This window comes from Gymnodraco acuticeps, unplaced genomic scaffold (assembly GCF_902827175.1).
Source record: "Gymnodraco acuticeps unplaced genomic scaffold, fGymAcu1.1, whole genome shotgun sequence".
In the NCBI taxonomy this organism is placed as follows: Eukaryota; Metazoa; Chordata; class Actinopteri; order Perciformes; family Bathydraconidae; genus Gymnodraco; species Gymnodraco acuticeps.
Window position 1 is genome coordinate 272,865 of NW_022992150.1, and position 26,206 is coordinate 299,070.

The 26,206-nt window shown below is 41.5% G+C and overlaps 1 protein-coding gene across 3 annotated transcripts in view; it reads right to left on the bottom strand.

Annotated features, from left to right (window-relative positions):
* camkk1a (calcium/calmodulin-dependent protein kinase kinase 1, alpha a) overlaps positions 1-26,206 on the bottom strand; it is an 88,481-nt gene that overhangs the window by 48,656 nt on the left and 13,619 nt on the right. For all 3 annotated transcript variants that reach the window (XR_004567853.1, XM_034204107.1, XM_034204106.1), the window contains exon 2: positions 3,787-4,238. Coding sequence is in view for 2 of the 3 variants with exons in the window: in XM_034204107.1 (XP_034059998.1) it covers positions 3,787-4,113 (327 nt within the window). In the remaining variant the exon portion in view is untranslated. The remainder of the gene's footprint in view (positions 1-3,786; positions 4,239-26,206) is intronic.

Consider the following 26,206-nt stretch of genomic DNA (forward strand, 5'->3'; position numbering starts at 1 on the left):
GAACTGATCTTTTTAATAAGTTGTACTTACAATGTAGTGAGAAACATGGGCTTGTGTTTCACTGAGGATCTTTGTCATTATCAGTGACAGGAAGGCCACTGCAGTTATTACACTTCACGTTTTAAAATATGTTTAACTCTGTTAATATAAAACCCACACTGCTCAAACTTCGTTACTTTTCCTAAAATTGGTATATTTATTTATTTATTTTTGGGGCGTGGGGAATGAAGAGAAAAAAATATATGAGCATTTTATGAGCATGGGATTTTGACCCCTCATAAAAACATGCATATGCATAATGCTGCGCTATACTTTGCGGCCACACGCCGTTGCCAAGCAACGCTTATTGTTTAGGTGTCCTTTGATAAGCAGGCAGTCATATAATTAACTAGAACTAGCTAGATCTGATAGATTTGGACATAAACGCGAGTGAAGTCTAACCGGACGCTAGAGAGAGATCAGAGATCAGATCAGCTGCTGCTGACGGAGAACACGCAGCTCTGCATGATCACAGCTCCGCCGCTGTGACGGACCGTTGAGTGGAGCAAAATTAAATACACTAAGAGTTAGACCTAACACACTTAGCTAGTTTATCTACTTTGGAACTAGCTAAACTAGTTATAAATATATTTATTCTTTACTGTCGGGTCACTTATTAAAGGTTCAGCGAGCTGCACGAGACTGACGGGCTGTCAGGAGAGGGGGAGGAAAAGAGAACACCCCGTTTATTTTTCCCATTTTATTATCCAGAATTACTGTAAACTTTTGAAGAAAGTAGTTAATCTACTATTAATAGTTTGTTTAAATGCATTACTTGTGTTTTTTTTCTTCCATTAACATAAAATAAATCTCACGTACCCCCTGCAGTACTCCAACATACCACTAGGGGTCCGCGTACCCCCATTTGAGAACCACTGCTAGCGAAAGAGCAGCAACCGCCTCCTGAGCTCTCCCGTGAAGTTTACACTGCACTAACAGAGCCCAGGCCTCAGCCGGCCACTGTAGTGCCGCCGCAATGCGTTCAAACGCACCAAAATATGCATCCACTTCAGTCTCACGGAAAACCGGCACTAATGCAATATTTTTCCCTACATTAAAGGCAGGTGGATGAGAAGGAAGTGGAAAGCTTTCTCTAGTATTGCCAACAACACCGGATGCGTGCAGTTCGGAGTCTAGCTCCATCTGCCGTATACGGATCCGGACTTCCTTATCTGCCTCGATTTTCCTTATCTCTAACTGAAACTGCCTGTCTTGTTCCCTGTCTTTAGCTTCCAACTGAAGTTGCCTGTCTTTAGCTTCCAACTGAAGCCGGGCTTGACAGACTTTCAGTTTATTCCCTTCCCGGGAGTCTGTACTGCCAACAGGAGAGGGTGGACATTTGTGAGGCGGCATGAGCAGTACTTCACATGGCTCGCTGCCACCACTCTTTTCTTGGGTAAATGTAAACTCCGCCGCCTGCCTCTGACTTAACGGGTCTTCAGTTAAAACATTGGACACTGGGAGCTCAGCAGGTACAGCCAGTACTAGTAATTCCCTTCTCACCATCTCATCCCCTACCAATGCCTTCAACTCTTTTTTTAACATCTGCAGACTCACCACAAGACTGAAGTGCCGCGCTATCTCCATCAACTCGTCCTTATTACACCGGTCCAGCTCCGCATAGGACGGCCAAATTAAGAACGACTCTAAGGTGAAGGATGCCATTCTCGGGTGTACCGCCCACACGTTTACAGCTATAAGAAAACCACCTATAACCCCAGGAATTAAGTTAAATATCCCGGACGAGCCCCCATGTATGTTACAAACTCACTAGGGATGAGGAATGCAACACACACCAGTATGGACTACGGTGATACCATTTATAGATTTGCCTGTCCCACTGTTTTGGCCAAACTTGACCCACTCTACCATGCTGCACTGCGTTATATATCAAATACACCCTATAGGACTCATCATTGCAAACTGTATAGCCTAACTGGATGGTCCTCACTTACTATTCGTAGGATGCAGCATTGGTTTTTATTAATGTATAAAACCATTTTAGGTAAGCTTCCACTGTACATATGTGCCAGATTTGCTCCAGTTTGTGACTCTTACAACCTCAGATCCAGTGCCTGGATACGGTTCCAGGTTCCTGCTGTGCGGACTGAGGCTGGGAAAAGGAGTCTTTTTTATTATGGTCCTTGGTCTTGGAATGACCTTCAATCACGCCTCAAACTGACGGCACTTGTCTCAATAGCATGTTTTAAATTGAAGTTGTCTGAAGTCCTTACCACCAGCTGCTCTTGCAGAAATAAGTAGAACCTTTCTTACTGTCCTAATGTGCACAATGCAGTGACTGCTTTTTTGTCTTTTGTTTTCTTAGTTATGTTCTCTGTATTTTATCTGTTTGTGTTATGTGTTATGTGTAACGTTGCTGCCTTCTTCTTGGCCAGGTCAGCATTGCAAATGAGATTCTATCTCAATGCTTTTATCTGGTTAAATAAAGGTTAAATAAAAAATAAAAATGTAATTGGTAATAATTATAAGTAGTTTTATTACAGAACAGGGTGTAACAAAATGGAAGGCGTGCAGCCTGAACAAACAAAAAGGCCAAAAGGGCACAGGTTGACAAATAACCTAACAAAAGGAGGACTCTAAAAAAGGAGTCTAATGGCATACAGAAGAAATAAATACTAATAAAGGGAATGAAACAAAACATCACTTTAAAAGTGGTACAACTAAATAAAGGAAGCTGTAAAAAAACACAGCTGAAGGAGGGAAACTGCACCCTACGCTAAACACATATATCCACACTCAACACATCTCTCGACACTCGTCACTAAGCACATAAGTTGTCACTCGACACTGAACACATACAATTATATCGTCACTCGACACTAAGCACATATGTTGACACTCGTCACTAAACACATATGTCACACCAAACATAGTGTCCATGACACAAGAGCAAAAGGTATGAGGCGTCTGATCGCAGCAGAGCCTCCTGAGTGATAATTGTTCCCAGGCTTTGTCGTCCTCTTCAGCAGGTGTGCGCTGGGCTTGCACAGGGATTGGAGAACGTCGGGCCCGGCGTGCTCCAATCAGTGTCCTCGGAAGTGGACCAGGAGATGACAGCCAATGACGTTGGGGCAACCACACAGCTCATTTACATAATCACACACACAGCTGCAGACAATCCCAGACAGGTTACCGAGCAGGCAGAAACAGCAGCCGTAACACCAATGTAGAATTGATATTACTATAAAAGCAGACATCTACACAGTAAAATATGTTCCAAATTATTATCCTGGCAAGTGATTAGCTCCGCCCACCTCCATCATACTCTTCTTTAATGGTTTTTCCAGCAGCAAAAGGCTGGCTAGAAAGCATTTCATGACTGTCTGATTAGTAAAAGGGGCTGTTCTCACAGCCAACATCATAGGAAAATGTTCTCACATCTTTAAACATGTGCTCACAGTGCAGGACATGGTGTATTATATAGGCTACACATCAGTGGCAGAAGCTAGGATAATGATGACATAAATGAGTTATTAGACAGAGGCATGATTCCATGATGGGTGCCAATGGGAGACTAGTGTGCACATCTTCTCACACTTTTCTTCTCTTATCATGTTGTTCACTGGCTTTCTGCTCCCCTATATTTGGTGATAATGCAGATATATTGAGAAATACAGGGAATTAAAGGGAATCGTTGTTTTGTTTATTACCATTTCTTCTTATTTAAATTGGATCACTTTTATAATACTGACTTTTGATTATCGTGAAAGGAAATCACTTCCTTACCTGGGCGTCTGATATGGACACACGTTTGGACTCCACGCAGGGCCTGCGAGCCACACGAGGGGAAATGTGCGTGTACCCTCCTCCTGACGACATATAGGTGCCTCTCTCCTGCAGCGACAACTTCCTTCCGGTCAAGTAAGGTCGCAAAGCATGGGTCCTCTTGGCATGAGCCCCCTCCTGCTGAGCCACGCCATTCCTGACGCCGTTGGTAGCAGAGCCATCAGAGTCTTTTGTGGTCATGGCACTCATGATGTCGGTGAGACTGCTGGTCTGTTTGTCAGAGTCGGGGTCCAGCCGCTCACGGCCAGGGTCACTGCTCGTAGCCATGGTGGGTGGGCTGGGAGGTGGGGGCAGCGCTGGAGCAGGTGGCAGGGACAGTACCGGGGAGCGCCCACCAGCATCAACGTGACCTGGGCCGGCCTCCGGTCACAATGCTCACCCTCCCACCGGAGCTGGGGACACAGAAGGAGAGGCTGTGAGTTGATAAAGAATATTTCCACATTTGAATCAAGAAAAATAACTTGAGTCATCCTCATTTTAAATTATTGTTAAAGAAATTGACAGATCTAATATTGTTTGTTGTGCCTAAAATTACAGCAATACAGCCATGCTCTGTAAGAACATACTTGCTTTGAGCTAAATGCTAATGTCTATATGCTAACATTCGGATATCCAGCAGGTATTACATTTAATTCCTGTGGTTCAAGCAAGAGGGCGAGGGGTCATTTCACTGAATTGAAGCAGTATAATTTAACTGTTCAAGCCCAATAACTTTTGCCTTAACTGACTCGTATTTCCACATTATAAGCATGTTTCTTTTCCAGAATTGTCTCGCATCTATTTTCTGCTCGTCACCCACAAAATATGTGGTAAACCTTTCATTTCAATACCCGATGTTTTGCTGGCTACATTTTGCAGAGAAAGAACCTGTGAGACTGAAGTTTAATCAACCAAAAGTCCTTCCGCCTCTGTGTGGGTGGTCTAGACTCTAGAGCAGTGTTTCTCAAACTTTTTCATACCAAGGACCACTTAACCAATAAAAAAATACTCGCGGACCACCTAACTCCACAAATATCCAAAAACACATTTTTTTTTACAAATCGCCTGAAAATGGTACAAACAAGTGGCCACATGTGTGATGAAGGTGTTGCGCTGGGCTATATCATGCAATCGAAAGTGAAACTTAAGCTCGCTCCATTGCAGAGATATTCCCGCGAGAGTGCGGAAAACTTTAATTAATTAATTTATTTCAAATGTGAAATTTTACCAATATACTCACGGACCACTAGGGGGCGCTCACGGACCACCAGTGGTCCGCGGACCACACTTTGAGAAGCACTGCTCTAGAGGGTCAAGTTACTTGGACATGCACTCATAAATTGAAATTAATGTCCCCGCTGATAAAACCCAACCCAAATGCTGCAAGGCTTAGTATGTAGGGATGGGTATCGTTTGAAATTTATCGATTCCGATTTCGATTCCGGTTCTGCTTATCGATTCCGGTTCTTATCGATTCCCCGTTTCGATTCCAAAATTGTAAAAGAAAGAGGTCAAACGTTTAGATTAAAAAAATATATTTATTCTTAAAAGCTTTAACTGAAATTGTTACTAAAAAATATACATGCAATACAAATGTATTGCACAATAGCTGTGCTTTATTTTAACTGAGCTATGCCTGTGGCAAGTTATTAACAGGCATTACACTGTGCCTTTTATTTTTATTTTTTAGTGTAGTGGAGCCTCACTTCAGAGTGTTTACCGCGACCTATCTTTGGTGTTATGAAGTGACTGAGCTCGTGAAATGTCTACGGGAGGGCGGGGGAGCATCGCTGCGGGGCAACTGTGGACCTCTGTCGCCTGTCAGCGCAATTTATATGATGCCGTTTAAAAAAATGAAGGGCGGTGCCGGCCGTCAGCGTACCGAGCCGGCCGTCAACGGCCCGCTGACGACCGGCCGTTCTGTGATTCTCCAGGTCCGCCCTGTATTCCACCGGGTCACCGCAGCACCGCGGTGCAGACGGACCCGCTGGAATACAGGGTCTACCGCGTTTAACCAGACTTTTAAGCAGGATTTGTTTAATGTGCTTTTTCTCTTTCATCTGTAATGAAAATCTAGTCAGAGGCAGATTGCCACATAAAGGGAATATCAAAGCTCTGTCGTACATCTGGTCCAGGTTTTGTTCTGCAGATGGGAGAACACAGATATGCAAAGTGAGCCCCAGTCATTCAATACTAATGACAGCCACTCAAATAGTATCAGTCTATGTAGCATTTGGAATGCAGTGAAGTGGCTGTTTTGAGACAGTTCTGATGTTATTAGACAAGAGGTGGTCAGTAAATGGGCCATGTTATGCTATTCCTGAAGTGTGTCAGGGTATTTAAAAATATGCCTGTGCTCTACATTGTCCAGGTGGGTCACACTCATTCATACATTTGCATAGCCATGGCTTAATACCAACCACAACGTTTGTAACTTGGCTCAAGGTAGGGCTGGACATATATCAAAAACAAGTTATGAGACTAGATATTATTTTGGATTTCTGATATCTTAAAATTGCAGTATATTTTCATGGTTTTAAAGGCTTTGTTACAATAAATATATGTTATGTTGTTAACTTATCTAACTTTTCTAGCTGTTCAATTACTTGCCTTTATGCAATTAGCCATTATATCCACATAAGTGATGATTGTTTATCAAAATGTCATGTCTTTGTGTATGTACCAACCCTACAATATCAACACAATATTGATAGACGTATATTTGTGATGTTTGTATTCTCCATGTCGGCCAGCCCGAGCTCAACGTAGTCAGTTGGTCAGATGGTCCACAACTTTGGCCAAGAAAAAAATATCTTAAAAACGATGGGATGGATAGAAATCAAACTATTTAAAGATATTAAAGTAAAAATCTTAATTTTTGGCTTTTTGATGGCACCTGTGTTGACACACTGATTTTTTGGAAAACATATTCACTCATAACTCTTTAGTATCAATTTTGGCGACGGTAATCGTATACTTGCAAAACTTACAGAGACTAAAAAACAGTACACCACCTCTTACACAAGTGAATAACATAGTCTGTTGGGTTAGCTCCACCTACCATATCATGGACCAACCACTTAAGTTGCAACAATGTTGGATTGTCAGAACATTTTATATGAGACATTTATGGTCCCCTCAGGTACGGGATCCCTTGGCTAACGTTTTGTCCCGTCATCTATCAGGTCAAAACTTACCTGCTAAAGTACCTGCCAATCTAGCTGGGCTGAGTTTTGTGCTAATTAGCAAAAGTCTGCATTCTAATGCATTGGTGAACCTGGAGAACATTATACTATTATAATGAAATAGCAGGTTTTATCTATTATTTTCCAGAAATATCCTTGAATTCATAAATATAAAGGCTTGTGTGTCATACAATGAAACTTGTGTCAGGTAGAGGCCCACTGGTTGCCCATGACTCACACACAATTCTAATTTCTACATTTACATATTCCAGATGGTTATTTCATCTATTTAAAGTGGGAGAGCAGCAGCGATGAATGCTTTGTTTGACTCCTGACTCATTTGAGCAAAAACTAAAAGGGAACTGTCACATTTAGCTAATTCTTTGCCAAACTAGCTATTATCAGTCTCTTGAAACCGGTGGCTCTCAGCCTGCTGCATGTGTGAGCAATATCCCGGTGGGATGGGAGGCGGAGGAGCAGCAGTGGTCTGGTTACTAAATTCAGACCTTTATTTGTTTACTGAAGCAGGTAACCAAACATTTTCATTACGAAGGACAATCTTTTATAACATTCAATATTTTTTCCTGCATAACATTGAAATAAACCTCCTTTATATGCTATGTTTATTTATTGTCTTTATATAAAAGCTTCAAAACCATTATTTGAGGTTGTTGCACATTTTCCTTAAAAAGCCTATGATCCATTCTTGTTTTATTATACATTATATATTTTGGGAACGGAGGATGAGGAGTTATCGTAATTTATTTTAATAACATATTCAGTTTTGCCACCGTACCAACTGTTCATCTAAATTACTTTTGATTGGTGAAATAATAAAAAATTGCTTATGTCAACTGTCTTATGTGCGTGATCAAATCTAACAATAACACAGCAAGATCATTTTAGATATTCTTTAGACAACATTTACACCATTAAGCAACTTCCTAACTTTTTTACTACAATCATGTATGCGTAATGTGGGCAATTTATGTAAGATGCAGAAAGAGAATAATTGTATTTTATTGTTTTTTTTATTATTAATTAGAGTTATTTCTTAACTTTTTTATTTTCTATTGAAGTTTATGGGCATTTATATATTATTATTAATTAAATGTTTGACATTTAATTGTATTTTTGTGGGACATTTTAAAGCAATTAATGTGCGTCTTATTTACTATACATTTGTGTTAAAATTCCACTCTGTATATTTATTGTACAGGTGAAATGCGGAGCTGTACAAATGATATTGTGTGTTGCTGAAGCTTAATTCACTGAACAGGATTGTTTTACCAAGGAAGGCCAGGGAGGGGGTCCATGAACGTTGCTCCAAGCTTATATTGAACTTCTCAGTATTGTGCCCTTAATGAAAAATTAATTAAGAAGATTGACGCTTTCTCTCAACAAAATATGGTGCCGCAGCAACACATATCAATATTTCATGCTTGCAATTGTCCGACATCTTTCTTTAATTAGGTAAACAAACTGGGGGAATGGAAAATGGACTGATTAAACAAAGAAAACCTTTCAATCCCCATCTGAATATGAAGTGTTTTCAATAGCTGCTATCTTCAACTAGTAGGGATGGAAAAGTTTCAGCAGAGCCAATTACAGTAAGAGGAGAGAGTGGGCTGTAGAGGGTGAATAAATGATTCCATTTGGCTCCATTAATAAAACCACTTTCACCCTTAACCTGGCTTTTATTTGTCCCCCTCATCATGTTGTTGTGTGTAGACAGCAAACAGAGACATCCATTGCCAACATCAAAATGAATCCACGATTTGCTGGCAAGAAAAGCGGAGAAACCTGGAACCTGAACGCACCCAAAGAAATGTGTTCATCAACTTATTGTTCATTTATATTGCTCTTGCATATTTTGATGTTTTTCTTTACGTCCTTAGGGGTATTTGAAGAAATACACAAAGCAGGCACAGCATCGAGGCAGTGCACTGTATATCAAAATTAGATAAAAGCAGCCTACAGTAGTTCAGCCAATAGAAGTGTCTGACCTTGCAGATTTGCGGTTATTTATGTTCATCTCCATAAATGCAGTATGGAGAGATGTTTAGAGCAGAGGGCATGACTATGTGAAAAGCATACAATTCATTGCCCTACCTATCTTTGGTCTGGGCAGCAATGCATTTCTTGTTGACTGTTATCAAGATCATCATCATCATCCCAATTTACTCTACAAGATCACAGACAATCAATGTGATTGTTCACGATTACAACGATATGATTGGAAGACAATCAGAATTGCAATTTTTTAAAGGATCAACCTCTGACGCATATGTGAGGCCAATGTTAAAAATGATTGCACTTTTTAATGGAAATGATGGATTATATAATGAAGAATATGGATTTATTACCTCAGTAAACATTTATGGTCTCAATAGGGAGTTTACAGTCTTCTTCAATACAGCATGCGGATGATTTTGTGAATTGTTCTTACATTCCCAATTAATTTGATGATAAATACAGCATGCTTGTGACTGATTATGTTACACATTTGCATTGGGTGGACTTGAATTTTCTTTAAAATGCATGTGGAACAGAAAGACTACAAAGAAAATGTACGGCTGTGCATCGCTAATCTACACCTGATATACATACTGCAAAGTAATCTAACCACACTGCGTTAATACCAGCTAATCAAAAGGAATAATATAGATTAAGTCTTTTATAGCCTTGAGCGCTCCTGCAGAGATGGTCAAACTTTAAACATTTACAGTCCTGTTCATGCTGAGGCGCTGTGCATATATTAGATGTTTTGATGGGTCTGTGTGAGCTGGGACTCTGTGGGATGCCATTTCCATCTTTGATTTCAGAGCAAGAAGGATCATAGACTTCCACACTGCAGTGGCTATATACATCTTTATCTCCACTGTTCCCAGGATAACAAAAATAAAATCAAAACTCATTAGAGAAGAAATGTCAAGAATAATTGTGTGTCTAATTGAAAGGGCACTGTTTTCAAATTAACATCCTTTGCATTATGAAATCCAGTAATCATACGGTTTAAACACATTACTGTAGCAGGGGTGACGTATAATTTAGGTTAAAAGAAGGCTAAGCCTTCCGTGAATTATTGATACCTTTATTATTATTATGCACCATATAGACAGTTTATACATGTTCCCTAAAGGTCTCATATGCAGGCTATTGCATTATATGATTGTTTTGTGCAGCAACTGCACATTGAAGACAATTTCTCAATCAAAAAATACTTAATGATATGCATAATAATCAGAGCACTCATACAAATGTAGCACTACCAGAGCACTAAAGATGTTTTGAATTAATTAATAATTCAAAAGCAGCATACAGAGGCTCAACAAAACGTTTTAGTAGATGCACTGATGCACTTTTTGTGTTGACAATAAGTGGATTTTTATGGTTACTAATTGTTGTCATAAACTTTGGAATTGTATATGGATTAGTTTGTTCACTTCTAAAAAATGTAATTCACGTCATTTATTGTGCTTGCATTGTTGTTGAATGCTAAACATTTACAGCGTTTCAATCGACAGGAGCGTTTCAATCGACAGGAGCGTCGATCAGAGCAAGAGCGCCTCATCTGGCGTGTTTTTACTCATCCGCCTCACGGATCGTGGAAAGCGAGGGGCAGGGCTGTACTGTGCTCTTCCGCCGGTGTGGAAAGGAGGATTTGCACCAAAGGCATTGCGAAGTGGCCTGAACGTTCTCCGCGTTCGGGCTGGGGCCTGCTTCTGCCTGTCTTGTACTGCTGTAGCGGAGGCCTGCATCCACCTGTACTCAAGGCCGGATTAACCATATGGGCAACCTGGGCAAGTGCCCAGGGGCCCTTGAGCAAAGAGGGCCCTCAGTGACAAGATAAAAAAAAAAAAAATGTTTTTCTTTTTTCGGGCACAACCTCACTCATCATACATTGTTTTAAATGACACTCACTCTTCACCATAAATAACACAGCTTTTCTATAGGGTAAAATTCAAATATTTTCTAAACCGTCTCTGTACTGTAGGTCTCACTATGTATGCGCTCAACTTTATTACTACGCGGTGGCGGTGTATAGCCTAATCACAGCCCCACCCTCACTCATGTCACATTTAATCACGTGAGCTGAAAAAATGGATGGTGCCGGTAGCAGCCAAACACCCAGCGGGGCTGGAAAAAGAAAGACAAAGAAGAGGGAGTGGCGGCTGCATTAAATAATTTCCCAACAATAAATAGCTTTTACAAAAAAGTGACGAAATAGGCCAGCAACCACAAGGAACAGTGGCGGCGATCACGGAGCTAGTGAGTAATGTTAGCCTTGAGCCTTGGATTTTGATGACCTAATCACATACTTTACAAAGAGAAAGGCAAGGAAGAAACACTTCTAAAAAGGTAACACACACACACACACACACACACAATCTTCCATCACATATACTGATCACTTAGTTGAGCAACCACACAATTTCACTACATATTTTACTTTTGTAACTCTCAATGTTTGTGACTAATATAACTCCTTGTGTACTAGTAAAGCCAGCCAGTCATATTGTTGGCACTACGTGGGGTGCTGCTCTGAGGTTTTGAGTGATATTACCTAGGTCTTCTTGAGCCATACATTGTCTTGAGATCTTATCCATTGTATCTTTGTCTTGTGATTTTTGACTGAAAGGGCAAAAGGCTAGACCTACTTTGGTGGAACTATGTGGTTGTGTCCCTGCTTTTGACAAATAGGTGTGCGAATTGACATTCCAGATTGACTGAAAATTCAAAAATATTGGTCATGTTGGTAGGAGTGGTGTTACTTGTTGGTACGTGGGTTGTGGGGGGCCCATGAGCGCTCATTGCCCACTGCCCAGGGGCCCCTCGAGGTACTAATCCGGCCTTGCCTGTACTGTGCTGCTGTGATAAGGAGGATTTTGCCCCGGAGACGTCGCGGATCCGACAGAGCGGCTCCACGTTTTTCGGGCTGGGGCCTGCTTTCCACCTGTCCTGTTTCTGCTGTAGCGGAGGCCTGCTTCCACCTGTCGTGTGCTGCTGTGCTGAAGAGGATTTACCACGGGGACATCGCGGAGAGACCGGAGCGCCTCCACGTTCGGGCTGGGGCCTGCCTTCGCTTTTCTTGTGCTGCTGTGCTGAATGCCCCAAAAACTTCACGGATGCTGTGCTGGTCTGGGAAAATGTTCCCTATCGTGATTCTGCTGTGCCTGCTAACTGTTTTGGACAGTGAGAAGTTCTCTAGTCATCCTGAGAAGTCTACTGGATTCAGGTCTGTTCTGCCGCCCGCAGTGGGCATCCCCTGCAAAGGATCGGGTGTGTTACGCGAACAATTACCGGTTGCCTTGTCACAGACAATCAGTTTGTCTCTTTTGTTTGCCTGCTATGATGGATCTTCAGGACTGCTTTTGAGCTCTAATCACACTTTCGCAGACTTTGCTGGTGTTTTAAAGTAGATTAAGAGGAAAAGATGCCTGGTTTTCTTGTTATTATTGTTATCAGGAAATGTACAACTACTACTACTACTACTGCTGGGCCTGGTCCACCCAGCAGTAGTAGCCAATTTTGGCCTCTGACATCTCCTTAAATGGTTACAGTGTATATCGTACCGACCGACCTAATAAAGGTGGTGGCGTTGCCATTTATGTGAAAAATAAGTTTTGTGTAATCAAGTTGGTTTCCAAATCAATCCGTAAACAACTAGAATTGTTTGCCTTAAATATCGAAGTGGCAAAGGGTCAACAGGTCATGGTGGTGGGCTGTTACAGACCCCCCTCAGCTGTCAAGGACTCCTTGTCTTCGTTGGCAAATCTTTTATCTCAACTTGACTACATGGAAATAGTGCTACTTGGTGATTTTAACTGGGACTGGTTAACTTTAGATTGAACTAAAGTATCAGAGGATTTTAAAAACCTTTGTATCTCATTGAATGTTACTCAGATTGTAGATAGTCCTACTCGCCCTAACATTAAGTCCCCAAATAAATCCTCCTTAATTGATCTAATTTTAACTAATGTTCCCCATAAATACTCATCTGTGGGAGTATTTGCAAATGATGTGAGTGACCACTGTGCTGTAGCCACAATTAGGGACACAAAGGTCCAAAAGGGTAAACCTTGCATTATCATAAAGAGAGTCACAAAACATTTTGTGGAGCAGGGTTTTGTTCATGATCCGTTTGGCTTTGATTGGGGAAAAATCGATCTGTGTGCTATTTTTATCTTGGTTTTATGGAAATTATTGATAGACATGCACCCCTGCGTACATTTAGAGTTAAGGGACAAGACAATCCTTGGTTTTCTGCTGAATTATCTAGTCTCCTTCATGAGAGAAACAAGGCCTGGGCAAAGGCTAGGCAATCAGGCTCAGAGGTAGAATGGCTTCGTTTTAGGCAGCTAAGAAATAGCTTCACATCGCAAATCAAAAGTGCTAAGTCTAAGTATTATCTGTCAGTTACCACAAAAAACCTGAAGAATCCTAGAACATTTTGGAAAGCCATAAAATCGATATCCACCGGTGAAATCCGTAATGAGCTACCTCCGTGCATTACCACAGCATCTGGCACTATATCGGACAGGGCCACTATGTTAAATTGTTTTAATGAGCATTTTGTGTCCTGTGGCTCTGTTTGATTCTGTTACTAACTCTGCTTCTGTGAACACCACAGTCTGTGACTCTGAAAAACGTGGTTTAGAAAACCCTTTCAGTTTTTCTCCTTTTAATATTTAAGTGGTTCATGAAGCCTTAACCAAGTTAGATCCTAAGAAACCGGCTGGTCTGGAAAATGTAGAACCTTTCTTTTTAAAGAATGCTAAAGATGTTATTGTTATTGTTATATGTTATTTACTTTTAAAGATGTTATTGTAGCACCTCTTACTACTCTTTTTAACCTCTCCCTCAGCACGAACACAATTCCAAAAATATGGAAGTCAGCTTATGTCCTTCCTCTACTAAAAGGAGGGGAGGCCACTTTATTAAATAACTATAGGCCCATCTCTAAATTGCCAGTTCTGGCCAAGGTTCTTGAGTGAGCAGGTAAAGGTGTTTTTATGTAAAAATGACATCCTATGTAAACATCAGTCAGGTTTCAGAAAGCAACATAGCACCATCACTGCGACAATGAAAGTGGTGAATGATATTGCGGGTATCTTAGAAAATAAGCAGAGTTGTGCAGCTCTGTTTATTGATCTTTCCAAAGCTTTCGATACCGTCGATCATCATATCTTGAAGCAGAGGCTGGCCAGTATTGGCTTATCCAGCCATGCAGTAGGGTGGTTTGTGAACTAGCTCTCTGAAAGGTCCCAATGTGTTCATTTTGATGGGCTCAAACATGATGTCGTTAAACATTACTAATGGTGTACCACAAGGTTCTGTTTTAGGTCCACTGTTATTCTCGATTTATATCAACAGTTTAGGTCAAAATGTGGATGGAGCAACTTTACATTTTTATGCGGACGATACCGTGATGTATTGTGCAGGTCCCTCCATTAAGGAGGCTGTTGTTAAATTACAGGCTGTTTTTAATATTATTCAGACTCAGCTCGCTGAGCTTAAGCTTCTTTTAAAATGTTGATAAAACCAAGGTAATGCTATTTTCAAAAGCCAAAAAGACACCGGAGACAACTTTGGATATTGTTACTACGCAAGGAAAAGTACTTGAAGTGGTTGCCTGTTATAAATACCTTGGTATCTGGCTTCATGATTGTCTCTCTTTTAAACTTCAGGTCAATACTCTGCTTAGAAAGCTGAGGGTGAAGCTACGTTTCTTTTTCAGAAACAAGTCCTGTTTCTCACTTGAGGCCAGGAAAAGGCTCTGTGACCTTTTTACCTGTGCTGGACTATGGTGATCTGATCTACTGTATATGAATGCACCTGCCCATTACCTGAACAAGTTAGATGCCGCCTATCACAGTGCGCTGAGATTTGTTACTAACTGTAAAGTACTTACTCATCACTGTACCCTGTATGCCAAGGCAGGTCTGCCTTCACTAACTGTACAGAGGCTCAGTCATTGGTACATGTTCATCTACAAAGCCATGCTGGGTAAACTACCAGCTTACATCTGCTCTCTGATCTCACAGAGAGTTGCAAGTAGCTATTGCCTAAGATCTTAGGATGTGTTTTTGTTACATGTGCCAAGTGCTAGGATTGATTGAAACACTCTGCAAAAATAACTGAAACTGAGCATCTTGGTTCCCCTGCATAATTTTAAAGCACGGCTAGATGCAATGCAATATGATACCTGTCAATGTCGATAGGTTTGTAAATTGTACCCCTGTAATTATGTCCTTTTTGTTTTCTGTTTTTCTGTTTTCATGTGTAACCAACTTTGCAGGTCTCCCTTGAAAAAGAGATTGTTTGATCTCAATGGGATTTTACCTGGTTAAATAAAAGCTACAATATCTAATGTATATCATGGAATTATGAAGGTTGATTTTCTGCTTCTTGGCTGTGTGTGTCATTTTGTGTTGCATCGAAATTCTTTAAAACCTGCTGTTAACAGTGCAGCCCCCTGTAGCGCCTGTAACTGTGCCTTATTTTTTGCAGTAATTGTAAGTGTATAAGATACTGTTAGTAACATAGTAAAGTTTTCCTCTGTGGCTGTTAAACAAGTATGATGGTTGGTCAAATAATAGCCTAGCGTCACACTGTGGCTAGTATACATTTTAAAAAGGGGGACAGTCACTACTGATATACAGTAAATGTCACAAACCTGAGCATACACAATGTTTTGTCTTACTGCATGATCACTTAGGTCAATTGCAAAAATAACACCAGATGCAGTGCTCTCCATCCAGTATTCACAGTATTGCTTGGGTGAAAATTAAGCAACAATATTAAACTCAGCTAATCCAATTATTCTAGATAGAGAGCATCTAGTTCATCTCAATTATACTGCAGTTTTACAGCCAATGGGCACCATTATCACCAGCTATAATTCCATTTTTAATTACAAGCCACAATCAGCCCAAACTAAAACATAAGCCTTATTAAAATATTAAATAACACTTTAATTTTCATTCCTGCCACTTTTCCTAGACCAAAAGGTTTATCATGTCTTTTCTCGTGTCCCCTTTTCCTGTCACATTTCATCGGGCTCAGAGAAAGGCTAGGTCGTATTTACTGCAGAGGGAAATATGCAGGAGGGGAGTGGGAAGCCCATCAGGAACAGCGGGGATAGAGCAGGCCTGGGGAACAGCTTGGATTTGCATGTTTTTTGTGCACACCTGCCCACTCAAACCAACCACACACTCTACTCGTTTTCTTTTTAAAAAAGGATTAAGGGACAGATTTTATCCCCACTCAAACACGTACACAGACAGACTAGAATTAACGTTTTCCCAAGCTCCTCTCGTTTGGTAGCAAACTGATTATACATCATCATCTTTAACTGACTGAGCGTGATTCATATGGAGCGGGATGTTATGTGGGCCCTTCTCACTTCTCTTATTTTTCATTTCCTCGCTCCTCGGTCTCGGTCTCACCGGAAGTTGATTTGTCTGCGCCATCTTGAGTAGCGTCCCAATGGCCTTATTTTTGCCGGAGGACCGAGGAGCGATAATGGAGGAGCTATAACCGAGGAACCACCAGACCATCCTTCGATGAAATCCTCAGACACTCGCCCCGCCCCCTTACTGTGTATCGCTCACTGATTGGACGATGCAGTGCATGCACTGATCTGATGCTTCTTGACATGAGAGCAGTTTCCCAGCGGAGTGAAGAAAATACATGAATCTCACGGGAGTCACTCCTCAGTTTATACCGTGTTTTGTTTCAATTAATGTATCATTTAGTTACACATATGTGATATATCTGAACAACAAAGTGGTCAAAAATCATTTTATTCATTTTACATTTTCATTTATTGTCATTTCCATTCAGTCAGTCATTGAGTGCCATTTAAAATGTTAATTTGCTACATATACAAGCAAACAAAGTGTGCAATCCAATGAATGTTAGTCTAACTGGGTTTTGATAGATAAGATATCTCTTTTTCTTCTCTGAATTATTTTATTTATTTTGTGCACTCTAATCAATATGAATCAAACTGTTGTTCGTTTATACATTTTAAGAATGGCGTTTATCTTTTTTGAGAATTAGTTCTTATTTTATTTTATTTATTTGGGTCTACAACAGATGATACAAATGTTTGTGTCAGTAAATGTGTACTAACAGAGGCAGGGGTGTGTGTGGAAATAACGGGGACAGAGCTGGCTGCTGTCAGACGATCAGCTGTGCAGCGTCATCACAAATGGACGTCGCTTCACGTGACGCTCCGGAGGAAAGGACGTCCCATTGCTCTTAAAACTAATTTCCCTGCTTCTCGTGGTTTCCTTGCATCTCTCCATGCTTCCGTGGTGGGAGGGACTAGTCACAGAGAAACGACGCAAGTGAGGGACGCAAGGAATCCATTTAACCGAAGTGAGAAGGGCCCATCATCTCAAGGGCCTCAGGAAATAGTGAGGGAGCATTGTAATCAGATATCAACTCTGATCATGGTTAAGCCCCTTTACTAAATTACATTACATTACATTGCATTTAGCTGACGCTTTTATCCAAAGCGACTTACAATAAGTGCGTTCGACCAACAAAATACATCAGGTTTCATAGAGCAAAAACATTTCAAGTGCTACTCAACTGGCTTTAGATAAGCCAGTCCTTTATTAGTATATAAGTGCTTTGTTAATAGTTCTATCGCTCGAAGTGGAGTCGAAAGAGATGAGTTTTCAGTCTGCGCCGGAAGGTGTGTAAGCTATCTGCTGTCCTGATGTCAATGGGGAGCTCATTCCACCATTTTGGAGCCAGGATAGCAAACCCACGTGTTTTTGCTGATGGGAACTTGGGTCCCCTTCGCAGCGAGGCTGCAGCGAGCTGTTTGGTTGATGCAGAGCGGAGTGCACGTGCCGGGGTGTACGGTTTAACCATGTCCTCGATGTAGGAAGGGCCAGATCCATTCGCAGCATGGTACGCAAGTACCATTGTCTTGAAGTGGATTCTAGCAGTTACCGGAAGCCAGTGAAGGGAGCGGAGGAGCGGCGTGGTGTGGGAGAATTTAGGAAGGTTGAAGACCAGACGAGCCGCTGCATTCTGGATGAGCTGCAGAGGTCGGATGGCACATGCAGGTAGACCAGCCAGGAGGGAGTTGCAGTAGTCTAGGCGTGAGATGACGAGAGCCTGGACCAGAACCTGCGTCGCTTTCTGGGTCAGCTGGGGACGTATCCTCCTGATGTTGTAAAGCATGTATCTGCAGCAGCGGGTTGTAGCAGTGATGTTTGCAGTGAAGGACAGGTTGTTATCTAGGGTCACACCCAGATTCCTTGCAGTCTGAGTCGGGGAAACAACTGAGGTGCCGATGTTGATTGTTAGGTCAAGAGTGGGACAATCTTTTCCCGGAAGGAAAAGCAGTTCAGTCTTGTCAAGGTTGAGCTTGAGGTGGTGAGCAGACATCCACTGAGAGATGTCAGCTAGACAAGCAGAGATGCGTGCAACGACCTGGGTCTCTGAGCGGGGAAAGGACAGAATTAATTGGGTGTCGTCAGCGTAGCAGTGGTATGAAAAACCATGCGGGCTAATGACAGATCCGAGCGAGTTTGTGTACACGGAGAAGAGGAGGGGACCAATAACAGAGCCCTGAGAGACCCCTGTAGTTAATTGACAAGGGTCGGACTCCGACCCTCTCCAAGTAACCCTGTAGGTACGGTCTTTCAGGTATGAGGTGATGAGCGAAAGTGCAGAGCCTGAAACTCCAAGTTCTTGGAGAGTGCGAAGGAGGATCTGATGATTCACCGTGTCGAATGCAGCAGACAGGTCCAAAAGGATTATGAGAGAGGAGAGGGAGGCTGCTTTAGCCGTGTGCAGTTCCTCAGTGACAGCAAGGAGGGCAGTTTCTGTGGAGTGACCTGCCTTGAAACCAGACTGGTGTGGTAAATGCTGATGAATACTGTATATTTAATGCTCAAGGTAACTTATATTCAGAGGAGAATAGGGGATGCAGACAGACATGTCAGTATGTAGTGAGTGATTTATACTGCATTAAACCAGCAGTCACAGACTACAGCCATAAGAGCATAATAGTGATCCACATACCAATAAAAACACGTAATTCCGATCTTTAAACAATAACCATATGCATCGTTCTGAAGGGCATTCATTAATTAGAGGGGTCATATTATGCTCATTTTTATGCTTTACATGCTTTAATGTTCAAACAGGTCTACTTTTCTCATACTGTGCTGCAGCACCTCTTTTCACCCTCTTTCAGGCCAGTCTGCTCTGATTGGTTAGCTGGCCAGCTCCGTTATTATTTGGTCAACCACGTTTTTTGAAGGATTTTGTATTTCTTTGTTGCTACAATTAGTGTATTACATTCCAACATAGGGCTATTTTGCTATGTCAAGTCTTGGGAGCATGAATTGAAAATAAAATAAAGTAAACAAGAACACAACTGGCATATTTCAAAATCAATAAACACTGCTCCACTTTAAACTTGAAATTCCCAAAGCAAATAAAGCCCATGTCCTGGCCCACACAAACACTACATTTATAATGTTTTGTTGAAAACAATTACAACTGAGAGCACAGGAAGTTCACATCTGTCAACAAAAACCACCTCCACAAAATCTAGCTTTAAACACACATAAACAAAGCCCATAATTACAGTCCTCTCAAGTACAAAACACTTTCCCATGTGTTCACCTGTCACAGACTAATCCCTGGAACTCTTTAATTCAACCCACGGGATTAACAGGCCGGTCTACCAGACACAATTGCTGTATCAGTAAACCTGTAAAACCCATTATCGTATAGCCAATCAATGTGATTGAGTAAACAGGTTCCCCTGGCTAGACACCGAACACGAGCAGCAATCAATCGGACCGGACAGAAATACACTCTGGCACAATCTTAACCAAATAAAGGACCACCCTCTCTGAGGTTGGCTGCCCTGGGGAATAATAAACCCAGAATTACACAGGATATAGGTGTGCGAACCGGAAAGTTGGATGAGCCAATTATTTCTCCTCATCTCACACACGAACAATAAGTCCTTCCTTTGGCAGCCTTTCCTGGAATCATAGAAATGTCCCCCCCCCCCCTCACAAGAACAGACACATTTGTTGTGGGGAAAGCCATATTTCAGGAGGGGCGGGCCCTTGTTGGTGGATCCACCTTCTGTCCCTTGGACACTGCTCATGCTGTACAATCGCTGGACCTGCTTCTAGTTAATCCTCTATATTTAGAAGGAGTTAGTAGCACTGGGCTGAATCAGAAAATGGCAATAAGATTTAATATACAAGAGAAACATGTTGCAGAGTTCAAATTTGAACAACATTTATTTAAAAAACACATGGGAAATACTAAATAACCTCAACAGGTTAAATTGCATGCCAATTAAAATATGAAAATTGATATTTTTCATATTTCAACAAGACTACATGTCTGAATGTTGCCTGCAGGCAACATTGTACCATTGTGAAACAACCTTTAGGAATAAATACGCGAAGAGTCTAGGCATATTTCATCAAACTTTATTGAGCCATTTAACACAATAAACTCACTGCTTGTGGAAGTTCATGAAGCAGTTCTTGTCAGCAGTGAAGAACAGGTACCACACTTTGAACACTGCACTTTCACTATACCCTTACAACCAGGGTATTTGCACAGGCCCTTTTTTCTCCACCCACACAAGGCAAGGCAATTTATTTGTATAGCACAATTCATACAGTGATGCAAATCAAAGTGCTTTACAGGATCAAACAGATAAAACACAATACATTTTTACGATGGTCAAAGTGAGAAGAAATACTAAAACACACAAAATAATTAAAAGAAAGAAAACCATGTTTAACAGTTAGAACATTTTAATTTTAAAAGCCATGTTAAAAATAAATGTTTTTAGACCTGATTTAAATGATTCTAAAGTGCTAGCCATTCTCAGATGTTCTGGGAGTTTGTTCCATGCTTTAGGAGCAGAAGGCTGCTTTCCCACGCTTTGATCTCACAAATGGAACAGTGAGCTGGCCTGCGCCTGAAGACCTAAGGGGTCTGCTGGGTTTGTACCGCTGAAGGAGGTCCTTGATATATTTGGGTCCTAGCCCATTTAGTGCTTTATATGTGTGCAATAAAATCTTAAAATCAATTCTCTCACTTACTGGAAGCCAATGCAGCGATCTCAGCACTGGAGTGATGTGATCTGTTTTCTTTGTCCGGGTTAAGATTCTGGCAGCAGCATTTTGAATTAGTTGGAGTTTACGGAGTGATTTTTTTGTGAGGCCTGTGAAGATGCTGTTGCGGTAGTCAAGCTTGCTAAAGACAAATGCATGTTTTTCAAGGTCTTGCTTGGACATAAGGTCTTTAATACGCGAGATATTTTTTAGATGGTAGTAGGCTGATCTGTTGATTGCCTTGATGTGGCTGTTAATTGAGGTCAGAGTCTAAATGTATACCTAAGTTTCTTGCTTCACTTTTCGGGTTCGAGTAATAGTGATTCCAGGTGTGCAAAGACTTTGATTCTCTCTTCTTTGGTTCCAAAAACAATTACTTCGTTTTTTTTTGTGTTGAGCTGTAAGAAATTACGGCACATCCAGTCATGTATTTGTTTTAGACATATGATCAATAAATCAGTAGGACCGTATTCATCTATGGAAAGTGATATGTAGATTTGGGTGTCATCCGCGTAATTATGATATGCAATGTTGTTATTTCTAATTATTTGAGCAAGTGGCAGCATGTACAAATTGAATAGAAGGGGCCCGAGGATCGACCCCTGGGGAACTCCACATGTCATTTTGGTTCTGTCCGATGTACAGCTAGCAATTGACACAAAATACTCTCGGTTTTCAACATAGGATTTAAACCATTTTAGGACAGTGCCAGACAGAGTTTGCGCTAGACTTTTTCGCTGCCCGTCATTTTGACGGACAGGATCGTAAAGCTTCCGTAAAAATTCAGAATTACCCGTCGGCCTTTACACAACTCTGACATGGGGGGGGGGAGGGGAGGATGCTCGTGAACTATCAACGGGGGGGGGACAGTTCACATGCGCCGTGTTATGCATGGCTGCTGCACCTCGCGGGAGCGTGCACAGCGTAAAGCCAAAACTCACAGACATTTCAATGATTTGTACGGCACAGTTAGGTTTGGAAACTGTATAATTTACTTTTTGGAGGGCATGCATAACACGGCATAACACCGGAGCCTCGCTGCGGGGAAACTTTGGCGCTGTTCCGAGTTTGTTCTAATCTGTCAAAATGATGGACTGCTTTCAGATTTGTCCGTCATTGTTAAAAAAAAAAAATCCGTCATAGACGGAAAATATTCGGTTAACGCGACCTCTGGTGCCAGACAGACCCACCCATTTCTCTAGTCTTTCAATGGAAATATTGTGATCTACGGTGTCAAACACCGCACTGAGGTCCAATAGAACTAAAACTGTGGATTTCCCACAGTCGGTATTACAATGAATGTCATTTAAAATCTTTAATAAAACCGTCTGTGCTATGACGAGACCTAAAAACAGATTGGAAGGTGTCTAAAATGTTATTGGAGTTAAAAAAAACTGTTAGGTTGTAGGTAGACAACCTTTTCAATTATTTTGCTTAAAAATGGTAAATTTGAAATTGGCCTGTAATTACTGATTGTCAGTGTATCGAGGGTGTTCTTTTTTTAGCAGTGGCTTAATAACTGCAGTTTTCAAGCCTTTGGGGAAGTCACCTGAATGGAGCGACATGTTCACAATCTGCAGTACAACTGAGGCAATATAGCAATAGACACTTTTAGGCCAATGGTCAGTGTGGTCTTGACGCACAGGTGTTGATGGCACTGATGAGGCAGAACCTCTGCGCTTCTTCTCATTATGAGATGGTCTCCCCCTCTTCTTCAAGACTTTCCTCTTGTTGCAAAGGCAACTTGCAACTTCAGCTTTGAATTTAAGCAGGCTGTAAACTTCTTTCTTGGGGATGCCGCAGTCCTTGCAGTCCCTGCGGTACAAGAGCCACGCAGTGAAATCCATCATGTGGAACACGATCTTGTGATACCACTTCCTTGACCTGATCTTTGTTCTGTAGAGAGCAATCAACGAGTCTAGAAGATCCACTCCTCCCATACTCTTATTGTATGCATGCACGACACTTGGGCAGGTAACCTGCACTGTTTCTTTCTTTTTCTTATCCCATCTTTGCACGGAGATCGTTGGGTTGGCTGAGGTAAAGGTTAAGAGGAGATGGACAGCGCGATTGTCAGGCCATTTCACTGCCCTGAGTTGGACTCCGTCATAGCTGGTGGCTTTCTCTTCAAAGGTTCCCCTGCCTTTCTTCTTCATTACATTATCATCGGAGAAGCTGCACCCTGCCAGACGATTGTGCCTTACTTTTCCAACACAGTGGATTTTTCTCTTTTGGAGAATGGTCTGGAGATCCACACTGGTACACCAGTTATCAAAGAACAGCTTGTGGGATTGGTTGTCTGGGGTGATGCTCGCAAGTCGCAGAACAATGTTGCCACTAGCCCCAATATCTGGCATATTGGGCCTGTGTGCACTTGGAAGTTGTAGGCGATCCAGTTGCTGTCTGACAAGACATATATTTTGTAGCCCCAGCGCTTTTTTTTTTTTTTGTTTTACTGCTTCAGGCCACTTCTCCCCTTAAATGGCACGATTTGCTCGTCAACATAGAGCCTCTCATACATTGGAATTGCTTGGAAGCTTTCAAGGAGAGATGTCAGAAGAGGACGCACCTTGTGAAGCTGGTCATGGCCAGGCTGTCCATGAGGAATTCGCTGGGTGTTGTCTGCAAAATGGATGTTGCATTTTATAGCCTCCCAACGATGCATCGTCATGGTATCGGCCACACAGTCCACCCTTGTGGTTGAATTCCAATACATACGAGATCCAGCCCATATATAGACATATAAAAACAGATGCCAATAAACTGCTCTATTTCATAGCAGGTGACATTTAGTGGCTTTCCTGGATCATATTGCACGGCATAAAGATTTGTCTGGTCCACCATATTCGTAATGCAGGTTTTTGTTACCCTGAAGTATTCAATGGGAGACTTCATTTCTGTGGCTTTTGGAAGACTGCCTTTCCATTTTGGGACTGGAAGGATGTTCCTGGAATTCTTCCACTCCAGTCTCTTGGCCCTTTTTGGTGTAGGTTGAAGAGGAACTGAAATATAAACAAATGTCTTAAAGGTGGGGTAGGTAAGTTTGAGAAACCGGCTCGAGATACACTTTTTGTTATAATCCATGGAATGCTCTTAACATCCCGATAGCAATGAATATCTTAAGCGCTTTGACAAAAAATCCATGCAAAAATGTCATCTGTGGAAGCCGTAGTACTGTAAAAAGCACGACCAATCATTTTAGCCGGCCCGGCTAAAGTAACTAGATGGCCTACCTGCCTGTCAGCCTTCCATCTGCACAAACTTATCTCGTGCACTCATTGGTCATGTGCGTGTTCGTGTGTGTTGGAGGAGGGGCTCTGTAAGGAAGTAGCAGATTTCTTCCGGCTGTGTATTTTCAAATTCTAGCGCACTCGAGCTGGTTTCTCCAAAATGACCTACCCCACCTTTAAGCATGCTATGAAAATAACAAGATAATGAAATAATTCATTAGCAATGCACCTTATACCCTATCTTATACTGGTAATAGCTGTTACTGCACTTTCACCCTCGCTGTCCTCATCCTCATCTTCATCCTCATCCTGATCCTGATCCTGATCCTCGTTCTCAGGCTCATAGTTCTCATCCCTCTCATATTCTCCTTGCAAATGTGCCTGCAGCTCGTCTTCATCACTACTAATCTCTAACTCATCATCACTTACATCAACTGGTAGTGCTAGCTCTACCCGCTTCTTCCTTAAAGAGGCATAGAAATATGTAACGTTCATTCTGTAAATGGAGGAAAACATTTGTGAAAAATATAAGCATGTGCTCTGCAAACAAGATCACTATAATAGTAGACTATAACCTACAGTATACAGTAATAACCTGACCTTTACTTTAACATCAAATGTATCTTGGTTAAATTGTAGAGAGTTGCCTCCAGGCAACATTTGAATTTAAACAAGTATCCGTGACCGAATTAGCAAATAAAGTACATTAAACTATTGTAAATTAAGCTTTACTCACCTATTATTGTGAATACATTTTTTTGCAGACAAAAAATGTGCAGGAAATTATGTTTTTAGACAACTTTCGTGGAGAGAAATGGCTGAGCTGATCCTTGTGGGAAAGGCGGCAAAAAGGGTCTTCCAAATGGCCACCAGTCATGGGACAAATTCAAACATACTATTGGTTCCTTATGGTACTGCCTCTATTTTAAAGTATTGCATCATAATTTCAGATGTATTGTGTGAATGTAAAAAGGCAAACAATGGGTATGTTGCCTGGAGGCAACATCATACCATAGAGGGTTACGTGTATGTACTTAACAACTGATAGATCCAGAGATACATGCCACTAACATTGCCTAAACAAATAACACACACCAGCAAGCAAAACATTTGGATAGCAGTCCAAGTAACCCAATACTCCAATATAAATACTGTCAATCAAGATACAACTTCCACTGGCGTAGCAGGCTAACCCTGTTGTCCTTTAAGATTGATTGGTCAACAACATTTTCCAGTAAACTCAAAATACATTTAAAACTGTCTCCATTATTTATGGTCTGACATTTGCTGTTTGTTTTGCTTACCAACACACAATGTCAGGGTGATCTACAGTGACACACTCCTCTCCTCGCACAGCACAAAGCCACACTGCTTTTACCTCTGTGTGTCTTTTTGCAATTAAGTGTGTGTGTGTCCTAGCATTACTATCCTTGTGGGGACTCGCCTCCCTTATGGGGACATAAGTGAGGTCCCCATAAGGGGAATCATTCATTTTAGGGTAAAGACTTGGTTAGGGGTAGGCATGTGTTGGTTAAGGTTAGGATAAGTCTCCAGGAAATGCACGTAAGTCAATGTAATGTCCCCTGAAGCGATGTATAATATACATGGTGTGTGTGTGTGTGTGTGTGTTCTAACGAGTGTGACCAGACTGCAGGTGCAGCTTAGAGTGCAGATGTCAAATACAGCAACATGACTAACAAAATGATGTTCAAGGCTTACCGTGAAAGATTGGCCATGAATATTAGACGTGTATTTTGTGTGTGACAAGACATTCAATAATGAGCTTACTTATGAACGTATTTCCAGTGTCTTAGTTTGACATTTGATGTTAGATACA